At 28.5% G+C, this 11,766-nt stretch overlaps 1 protein-coding gene across 1 annotated transcript in view; it reads right to left on the reverse strand.

Annotated features, from left to right (window-relative positions):
• LOC128386482 (cell adhesion molecule Dscam2-like) overlaps positions 1 to 10,675 on the reverse strand; it is a 39,326-nt gene extending 28,651 nt beyond the window's left edge. Inside the window, 2 exon segments of the mRNA XM_053345517.1 lie at positions 6,047 to 6,208; positions 10,199 to 10,675. Of these exon segments, the coding sequence (XP_053201492.1) occupies positions 6,047 to 6,208; positions 10,199 to 10,256 (220 nt within the window). The 5' untranslated portion in view covers positions 10,257 to 10,675.
• Between the last annotated feature and the right edge of the window lie 1,091 nt (positions 10,676 to 11,766).

Consider the following 11,766-nt stretch of genomic DNA (forward strand, 5'->3'; position numbering starts at 1 on the left):
TATATTTTAAAAGAGAATAAAGAAAAAAGCTCAATTCTTTTTTCTTTCATTTCAATTCTCAAGCATCTTCTTGCTAATGGATTGTTGTTAAAACGTTTCGTGAGTAAAAGTTTCACATCTCATCAGTTATTAGAATCTCTCAGAACTAATTTTTATCACCTAACTAATTTTTGAATACTCACTTATCATGAATTAAGTTTATTCGTTTTTTTTTATTCTTCATAATTTACTTTGAATAAATTTCTCATCCCATTTTCATGAATTGTTTCATCATCACCATTAAAATCAACACAAGCACCATGAAGACTCTTCAATGTTTCATAACATTATCATCAACATGGAAACAGTTATCAACACATTTCCATGAACAATTTGCTGATGAAATTAAGTTTTCTTTTCTTCCATTATAACAATAACTGTTTTCACAATCATTTTTTCAACAAAAATTCAAGTGTTCACCATTAACTAGTTGATAAATTTAATCATGAAACTAGACCATGTAGATTTCATCAACAGTTTAGACTTGAATTCAGTCTGATAGATAAATCTAATCACCATCACTAAAATTTTCCCATTGAAATGAGATGACAAATGAACTAATAAAACAAACGGTTGATCTATCGCAACACCGATCGAAGGACAATCAACTTGTTGATTGATTAACCAAATGGTCTCGACAGGTAAGTTAAAAAATGAATCTTGTTTCAATTGAGACAATTAACTTCACATTTAATTAACCAGATCCAATAAAAAGGATAAACACTGAACGCAATTAATTGAAGACATACCTGATCTTTGACATCAGAATTCTGGACTTAATCACTGAGATTATGATGGGACAGGGTGAATTAAGAAAGGTGAACACTACTTAAGTTAAAAGGTCGACTTCAAGGTTACAGGAAAAGGAAATACTTACCAGTTAAATATCTGGTTAACAGTCTAATCAGCAAAACAATCAAGTTTTGATTACTTAAAGCTTTTTATACCTTTTTTTTCAATTGTGATCAGATGATTGTAATTACCTTCACCAATCAACATCAAGAAAATTAAATTGCGGGAACAATTAAACAAATTAATCTGCTTTAATAACTTCACACATCAATTAATAATTTACTAACTATACAATTTGTCTTAATAGCTAAGGTGATCCACTTTAGCTATTTACACCTTTAGTTTGATTAAATTGTTAACAATTAACTATGCAAATGATGATGTTTCTCTTTTACGTGAATGTAGATTAAATATTCAGAATTCAATCAAGTTGAATATTTTTATTTGTTCGTCAGGCAATTTTTCACACTCGGTGTATTCCCAGTGAGCTTTAGATGAACAAAATAATTACTCAATGATAATATTACTAATCAATTACAGTTATCTCTTTCTCTCTCTCATGATTTTTTCTTCGTCCTGATAAAAGTGTATTAATGTTGACATGATACAATGATCATAGTATTAGAAATGAGGAAAATGAAATGATTTTTTTCTTTCTTTCGAAATTCATTCGAAAAGAATTAATCTGTTAGAGAATAATCAGAATAATCTGAATCAAAATACGAATGAGTTGTGATATATATTTACTTATATTCGTCTTATCATCATGTTCATCTTATTTTCTGATTTCAGTGAATATTTTTCATGAGAGCTGTGATTTTTATTCTAATAGAAGTGAAATTGTTTGAGATAAATTTAATTAAGTCAACAGAATTACAAAAAAGAATATGTATTAAATGTTGAGAGAGAAAATAAAGTTCTGAACAAAGGAAGAAAACTGTAAACAGAAAAAGCGAGAAAGTAAATACAATTCTAATGTTCGAACTTTGGACATTTTAATCCAAATATCATCAAGAATAAAGAAGTGACATGAAAATCATGATAAACATGGAAGAAATTTTCTTAATTCTCATTCAGCTCTGATTATCCAGTAGTTCTCATAACAAAACTTTGATTAATTTTCTTCTGCTTGTCTTATATTCCAGTTAATTTGATTAATCCAATTTTTCAAATTTAAGTCATCACAAAATGAATAATCAGCCAATAGCCTTCTTAATTACATAACGTTAATTACAGAAAATATAAATGAACTCTTGATATTTTCTTCACATTGTCCCTATTCATTGTTGATGAATATTGATAATAAAGGTTTACTGAATAAATATCATAACAACCTGAGTAAATATTATATTCTGATTATTTCCATATTTATATCATGCATCTTCTTTGTCAATCATTAAAATACCTTCCGGAAATGGTCAAGTCAATAGTAAATCATATTTGTTCATATTCTGAATGATCGTTTATGTTTAAGTAATTTGCATGGAAAGAAAAGAAAAATTCTATTAAGTAAATTGAACTTGAAGAAAAGATTATCTAAATAGAGAAAATCAAATAGTTGATAGTTGCCCACACCCAATTCCATCACCTTAGGGACTATGAAAGTGATAATATAATCATTGAATAAACAGAATAATAAATTAGATAATAATAATGGTAAATATTCAATAACTGTAAATGTCAAAATCTCAATAATAGACAAGATGAATACACTACAACAGAAAAATGAATAGCAACTTTAATCAACAATATAATTGACTTTTCAACATTCTATTTAAACAATATTTCTTTGTTTCCTAGTAAGGGTATATCAACATTTATACATAATGACAAACACTTGACCTTGTTGACTTAATAACAAGTGATATAAGTGATGAATATACTAACATTGATTGGTATTTTTGGTCTGGTTACAAAGAATATTTTGTCCAATGAATAAATAAATCCTAATAATTTCCCTGGTAATTAATTGTTAGAGTAAGTGCTAGTTTATCCGAAGATTGCAATAACTATCCGTAGACAAAAATTGACATTCATAAAGAGAAAACTAGAAAGATCAAAATTGGAGAACAAGGTCACGATCATGGCGACCAATAAAGATTTAAAATTACCAACATTCTTAGCCTCATCGAGTCAATTGTAAATACCTTCTGTGGTATAAAAATATGACATTAATTCTGCCATTGTCCATTGATGAGGGTGTTGATCTTATCGACTAGTAACTATTGAAAAGGGTTTCATCCTGATCGATTGCGTGATTCTTATCATGCCAAAATAATTCCATTAGATATTTTCTCTGGTCAATATTGATTCTGGCGACAAAAACGAACACTTGAACCATTTTGTAACTGAAAAATTTAAATTTCTAAATTGAGAAGAAGTACATATCAGGACTGAAGGACTTCGTATAATCAGTTTCAAGATCATTGAGGTCATTTCACGATAAACCTATCAAGGTCATTGAGTAATTTTTTGTTCTTTTCAAAAAAACCTTCAAACGACCTCAATGACCTTGAAACTTTTTAAACCAAGTCCTTCAGTCCTGATATGTATCTGTACGAAGCTTAGTCTTTTACAACTCATTGGTTCTTGGCTTTATCAAAAATCTGCATAAAATGAAGTTGAATAGCACTGTATGTTATCATGGTAGGAATGAGAAAATGTTTGTCTAAAAATAACGATTTTTTAGAGTTATAATAACAATAGGGATCATCTGGTAGAGATGATAATTTAATTGACTAAAAAAGACAATCAGTACTTCACAATTTCCTTATTCTCTCTAATCAAAATAAAGTGTTTCCAATTATCAAATGTTTATAAAAAAAATATTCAAATAACTTGATGACGAAATCATAATGCTGATAATGATGATAATCAGAATGAAAATGAGATAATAATTGTCAACTTCCTTTTTCTCTTATATTTTTGATGTTATTCACTGGTCTTTATGCATTTGTAGTTCAATTCTCCGGGAGATGATGCTCATTGAATCTTTTAGCATTTCTCAGATAACATTCATTTGATATTTTTATGATATATATCTTTGTATTTATCATGTTGTTTTCATCTAACATTTAGCAGTATCGTTTTATCCTTATTATCATCATGATTATCATTGGTGTGTGTTCATTGTGTAGATGAGAATGGGAAATTGAAAAGTGAGAGAGAGATGGTGAAGGAGTAAAAATTATTATATGATAAACGATGTAGACAGTTAAATGACATTGATCTTTGTCTCTCATGATATCAATTCCCAGTTCAAAGGTTTCAAAATGAAACGCCATGAATCAAATTAATATGAATGTGCTATGATAAGTTATACCTATTTCTTGTTTCGATTCCTCCCAATGAGTTGAATTAGTATTCTCTTGATTTTTAATATGTATCACTTTATATCTAGATGATGATTGGGATGAGAAATTGTCGAGATACAAAATGACGATGACAAAAATGAGTTGGAATGAAGTGAAAATGAGATAGTGGACATTTTTCATGATAGAGAATGATAGAATACAAAACTTGCTTGCCTTATTATCAGAAGATATGTAACTATAAATATACAGAAATATTCATTGATAAGGTCAGAATTATTATTATATATTTCATCTACTTTTGGAATTTATCATGATCATGATGAAGATGAAGAATAATGATTAGAAGGAGGCGGATTAAAAGGATGTAGGAGATAATGTTGAAAGAAGGAGGAAGATAAAGTCACGCTGAGAGAGAGAGAGAGATGAGTATAACATGGGATATTATCCATGAACTTTTATCTTACAATGTTTGCTCATCTTTTGAATATCATCTGAATCATGATAACTGATGAGGAAAAAAAGGTTTATTTTCATGGTAAAATAGCGGATAATATGTAAAGGTAAGAAAGAAAGGGGATGAATTATCATCATGTTTGATAGAGAGAAAAGGAACTCTGAAAGTTCTGAGTTTTCTGAAGGGAAAGATTGAGAACACGATGTTGAACGATGATGAACAGAGACAGAAAAAGAGTGGATATAAAGTACTGATAATGTCATGTAGACTCTTCAAGAATTTAACCGAGTGCAATGTTACTATTCATTCATTCATTCCGACTATTAACCAACCAAGCAAACTGAAAACCTAAACCCTAATCAAGATGAGAAAACATTTGATTGCTGACTTATCATCATTATCTTCATAATAATAATCATCAACATCTAATACATAACATATCACATATAACAGAATCTAGATACTGACCATACGAAACAATATCTCACATTTATTTCCAGTTCTCTAGATTTTCCCTCCTATTATCTCAATATATATTGTATAACTATTATTATTACTCTCATCACCATTATCATCGTCATCTTTATCTCCATCATCTTCATCATAACTACAAGTGGCACTTGCTCCCAATTAGATGGTCAAAAGGCATAAGTTTTGTCCTGATCATTGACAAAGAGGTAAAATGATGACATCCAAAAGATCAAAGAAAATAGTGAATCCAATATATCATATGATTGAATTTTGGTCGAGTGTAAGAATCGAGGAATCACTTCAATATATTGCAAAGAAGATGGAAAAACTATCTAAACAATTATCGTTTCAGTGTGAAAATCATTGATCAAATTCATTGATAACACTCACTTTTTTTGTTGTATTCTAATAATATAACATTGAAATAACAATCGTATCAGAACTAAATATTAATATTTAACTCCCATTATTTCAAGCCTTTTGTTATATTAATACATCAACAATCACTTTCCATGAAAGTAGATGAAGTTCATGATATTTATGAGAATGGAAATACATGTATTTGTGATGGGAGAAAATTTTTAGGTTCTCTCTCTCTCATTGAAGAAATGTATTCTGAATACTTTTTCTTGAGTCTCTGCTTCAGGGTAAAACTTTTATTACTCATATATGGAGTAATGATCGCTGAATATTATTCATGATGATTGAATAAGAATATTATTTCATGAGAAGTTGATATTTATGGTGTAGATGTTTGGATTTTTTTTTCTCTCTCCTTGAATATCAAACTAAATTATCACAAAAAATTTAATCCTTTAGGTTTTATTGTATGGCAATAATTGAATAACAATTAATTGTCAAGATGATAATGATGAACAGAAATTTTCTTTCAATTTGTGCATTGGTTAAAAATTGATTTGTATTCATGAACAATTGATTCTGTCAATATTTTTCCATGTAAATTTATCTGACTTACCTCGATTCTCTGGAGACTTAAGAGTGATCCCGTTACTAAGATACCAAGATTTCACTCGAACTGAGTCCTTAAGGTGATCTGGAATTTGACATCGAAATAGAGCAATGTTACCTTGGAAGACAAATTCATCGTAGACCCTTGGTTCCAACGAAGTAATTAATTCTAGATAGAGAGAGAGAGAGGGGGGAGAAGATGGAGATGAAAAAACAAAAGAATCCAAGAAATTCATTATCATTCAATGTGAAAATTAGATTATAAAATGAGAGATATTCTGAAAATGAAAGACAAAAGTTTCAAGGTAAATTCAAGTAATCACATGGAATCAGGGGAAATGATGTAAAAGAATGGAAACATTTCCGTTCAAATTATTTTCTAATTAAATGTAATCACAATGATGATTATGATGTTGCTCATAATAAAAATAATAATCAAATAATGAGAAATAATTATAATCGTTTCAGATTAATAAACATAACTTCATTTACATGTTTCGTTTAGCAATTATCTTTATACCCAAGCAACGAGAAAAAAAAAGCTCACCAGTAATCATGCAATCCAATTATTATCACAATTTCACATTGATGGTTGTTAACATGGTTACATTTTACTCAGATTATAATGATGAAGATAATATTGTATTATCTCAGGTAAGTTGACTTGATAATCATTCTTATTCTCATTGTTGATTCTTACATGATAACCAGAATTTGTAAGAATTCATTAAATTTTCAACAATAAAAACACAACCATTATCACCTCTCCTTTTCACCAAGAGGTCAATGAGTTTTTGTCCCATGATAACAGGGCTATTAGAACTGAATAAATATTCACTAGGAAATTCTTCAGGTAAAAGAAATTACTTTTATCTCTTTTTTGTTATCCTGTCTTTTTTTTTCTCCTTCTTTTCTTCATGATGATAATCATTAGAATTCTATTATTATTAAATATACATATTCTTAAGAGTTTCTTCATTCTTTTACGAGTAAAAATCGTATTCAAAGGAAATGATTTACTAAGTAAATTCTGTGGCTATTTACATGGGAACTTATCACGCAATATTCACGTTATCATCCATATATATCTTCAAGAATCATCATCATCATTATCTCAATCACTGGTAAGAATATATATCATGATGATGATGTTCAAAGTTTGCATTGTTACTTTCATTCTGTTATCGTATCAGGTCATGAAAACCTTTGAGTTTTAGATTATCATGAAATTGTTTTCATGTTTCAATCTCTTTTATCTAATCAAATTGATAAACCCAGCAACAATTTATCTGATCAGTTTAGTGGAGATAATATTGTGTATCAAAGATGATGACTGATCACTTAATCAATCAGTAATCAGATTGAGATTTAAGGATAGTTTAATCTTCATCTTTTTTTTTCATGATGATTTGAATTTAAACTACACCAAAGGAAGCATTTTGATAATGAAAGTGAATTTCAATGTTTACTGAGTTTTTGATTCTAACTTAATATTAGAGCTCTGTTGATAATGATGATGAGATAAACAGAGAATCTGAAACAAAAAGGATTGTGATGCTTTTTGTTTTGTTGATTGAAATGATATCTGGGAATAGACTTTGTCTTTGTCATATTGTAATAAGAAAAACATGATAACCAGAATTTAATATTTTTCTTTAAAGTTCTAACAGTTTTTTCTCCTTCTCTTATGTAATACTTTTCATCATCTAATTCGAATCCTCTCTCTCTCTCTCTCTCATCACTTTATCATCTTCTTCCTGAACTTTTTCTCAAAGTCCAATGAGTTGAGAGAAAGTATGACAACAATAAGAGAGAGAGAGAGAGAGAGAGAGAGAGAGAGAGAGAGAGATGGAAAACAAAAAGAGTTACAAGAAGATACAATTCTATCAGTTAATGGATTGGAATAGGAAAAGACAGTGAACAAAAAATATCAAGAATATAAAGTTTCCTTTTTCAACTGAATTTGCCTTTCATGAGGATGAAGACAGAACATATTATTTACAGCATTTCAATGTAAAAACTGAGAGTAAATGATGATGATGATGATGAGGAGGAGAAATGAAAATTTCAACTCACCCTGAATTGATAAAATGAACAGAGGAAAAAAGTGATGTAAACAGAAAAAAATTTTCTCCATAGAGATTGTAACCTTTTTGATAACCTTTTTTTTATCAACTTGAGAGAAAAAGATTGAATGTTTAATATCATCAATATTAAGGTGAAGATAAGATGAGAATATGAGATAACATTGTTGAATAGAGAATTCTGGTGATGATGAACAGAGTCAACATTGACTTTAGCTCTAATTTTTCATAATTAAGTCAACAAGATATTAATTATATTATGTTACAGTCAAGGATTAAACATTATCTCATGATTCATATTAATCGTGTTGATTTGTTTTCGAGTTGACATTCTCATCAGCAGCAATTAGCACTGGAAATTAATCTCATAGTCTTAATAAAGGAAAATGGAATTACTTTTGTTGTTTATAATTTCATCCAATTTTCCGAATGTAATATTTTCTCTTATTCTTTCTAATCTCTTGGTGTTTCTCTCTCTCTCTCTTACCCTGTCTGATGAATTGTCTAAACACTGAGAATCTTGAATTGAAACAGAATTGAAAATACAAGAACAATTTGCGTGCTGAGTAGGAATAATCAGATGAATAACATGTTGAAGAATAAAATAAAAAAGTTCAACAACTATATAGTCGTTTGACTTTTGCCTGTTAATTAATGATTCTAACAGAATCTTAATTAGAACTAAGTTTTAAGGGGAAAAACAAGACAAACAGAAAAAAGAGTTCAATCTTCAAGGGACGAAAACGATTCCATTCAATGTATTCCAAGTTTCGTTCATTATCTTAATATTAAACCTTCCCAATGTCTCTCACTATCTCACTATCTCACTATCTCTCTCTCCAATCTCATGAAATCATCATGATAAAACTGAGAAGGAAAAGAATTTAATTAGAAGAAGGTTCCATCTCTACAAAAGCTACAATAAGATGACATTTAACTTGGAAAATCAATTTAGTAAATCAACTGATTGTTTCTAATGTAAAATCTAATCAGTCAACTTTTTATCGGAATTTTTTTTTCTCATCTCCATTCTAATTGTATGTTCAGTTTCATCTTAACGATTTTCCAACCTAATCAAATTAACAGAGCTAATTGATAAATCTATTGGGAATCATGATCAAATATTGGTTAAATTAATACTTGAAGAACTTGTTTATTATCAAAAATTAACACAATCTAATCATAATTGCATGTGATTAAATGATTGAATAGATTGTTACAATTTAGATTAACCAATTTTTTTTGCTCGCATTCACTTTACATGTAAAATTATCTTTTAATTTATTTATCTTATATTTTGTTAATCATTTGGTTCATTTGGTTGATTAATTAATTACAAAGATGAAACAATCAATTGATGTTAGTGATGTTTAAATTGATCAAAAGGAAAGTCTCATCTGAACCATTAAAACACTTGGATGACAACGGTGAAGACGCTGTTTTAATTGTTTAATCAAATTTACGATTAAGTTAATTGAAGAGTAAACTTTTTTTTGTCTTCTCTCATTCTAATCAAAGTTTAATCAATTTTTGCCATGGTAAAATTGGAGAGTTTGGTATATTGAGAAGGAGTTTGAAATTGAACACCAAACATTTTGGCCGGAAAAAAGTTTATCATGAAATCGGTTTTCGTTGTTAATGTTTCATGATGATGATGAGATAAAATATCTAAGGTAAAGTTGAAATGATCATAATAGTTAGTGAAAGAAAATCATCACAACTTTATTATTCATTTGAGAATTGACGTTCCATTCATTTGATATTATTCAGTTGAATGAATTTTCAAGATTCGATATTTTTTAGCTTCTTCTCAATCTTATCCACTTGTTTACTCAGTTTCAGTTATCACATTGCATGATAAACATGATTGAGAAGTCAAAACTATTGAATTAATGAAACTTTTTCCTTCTTTATACAATATTTACACTTATTTTCACTAAAATACATCAACTGAAATGTTATATTTTGTATATAAAATAATAGTAAAAGTATCATTTTCATGGTAGGAAGAAACTTTTTCACCCTTCAATCTCCATAATATAAATTAACATAGAACTGTGATAATCACCACTTACCATATTCATTTGGAAGTAAAATTAACAGGCCAACAATTAGCGATACTTTACAAGCCATGATTACAATTTAATCCTTAATAATAATAATGATAATTATCACTTGGAACACTGAGATCACTAAATTTATATATCCAGAGAAAACAATTTATCAACTCATGGTGATTTCAACTACAATCCAACAACATTGACATTGAATTTAATAATAAGTCAATTATTTGATGATAATCAATCACATGATTATCAATTTGATTAACTTTAAACGTTTATCAATAGGAAACCGGATAAAGTATCAACGTTTAGATGATGAAAACAACAATTGAAAGTAATAATTTAACTAACAGAAAGTGAATTAAACTAGTTGCAATTGTTGTTGAATGAAATTACATTGAAAGATATCAATGAATTAGATGATATTGATGATGCTACAAAGTTTGATTGTTGTTGTTGTTTTTATTTTCTTCTATTAGTAACTGAATTACAAATGCTCTCGATTTATATATTGACTTACATTTAAAATACAGAAAATAACTAACTCAAAGTGATGAGGATGAACATGAGAATAGGGATGAGGATGATAACTTGACGCAAGTTCAATGGTAACAAACTGAATTTATATTTATAAACTCTAACAGAATTAGCGCCATCTCATGGAATCGTAACTTCGAAGGCTTCTGAATACAATTTAGTTCAAATCGAACTGAAATAAAACAGTATTCCAATATACGATGGAATATTTGATTCTCATAGATATTATCATGGCTTCAGTGAGAAACTTTTCCAATTTAAATTATCGATCTTTAACCTTGATGAGCTGAAAATCATCGATAGAGAGAGAGAGAGAGAGAGAGAGAGAGATTTCATATTCTTTCTCCACTTTCAGGCCACCAAAATCTGATCGAAAAATCAGCAAAATTCATATTCTTTTTCAGCTAAATTCATTGAAAATATTCTCAAGTAATGATCTGGAACCACTTGGAATATGAAACAAATAGAATTAGTTTGTATCATTCTCAAGTTTTGTTTTCTTCTTCTTTTTTCCAGTATAACGATTTGCTGAATTTACTGATCATTCTGAAGGTAAGAAAAGTTAATTCAACCATTGAAAGTTTTAAACTTCTAAATTTGCATCTAAATAAAGTTCCAAGGTTGCGATTAAATTTTTATCAATTGAATCGTTAGAATCTCAATTGACAATTTAAATCAATTAACTATTTAAGACTAAAGGTTTAAGACTTTACCGTATCCTATGATGAAAAATAAACCAAACTAATCATTAGAATCATTTGATTATCATTGCTGCATAAGGATGCGAACCAATCAACTAATTAACTGTAACTAATAAACAAAATTAAATTATCTCCATTAAACCAAATCAAATCAAATTGCAAGTGTAAAAATATTTCATCTTGAATAATCTTGTTGCCCTTCAAGGTATTAGCCCCAATTAAATAGTCATCATCATCATCATCATCGTCATTTCTTATCATCACAAATATTATCATGAAATAGATAAAATTGAATAATAATTTGATTGTTGTTACTATTTTGTTACATCAACTAATTCCCCT

This window comes from Panonychus citri, unplaced genomic scaffold (genome assembly GCF_014898815.1).
Source record: "Panonychus citri isolate SS breed McGregor unplaced genomic scaffold, ASM1489881v1 Contig00072, whole genome shotgun sequence".
Taxonomy (NCBI): Eukaryota; Metazoa; Arthropoda; class Arachnida; order Trombidiformes; family Tetranychidae; genus Panonychus; species Panonychus citri.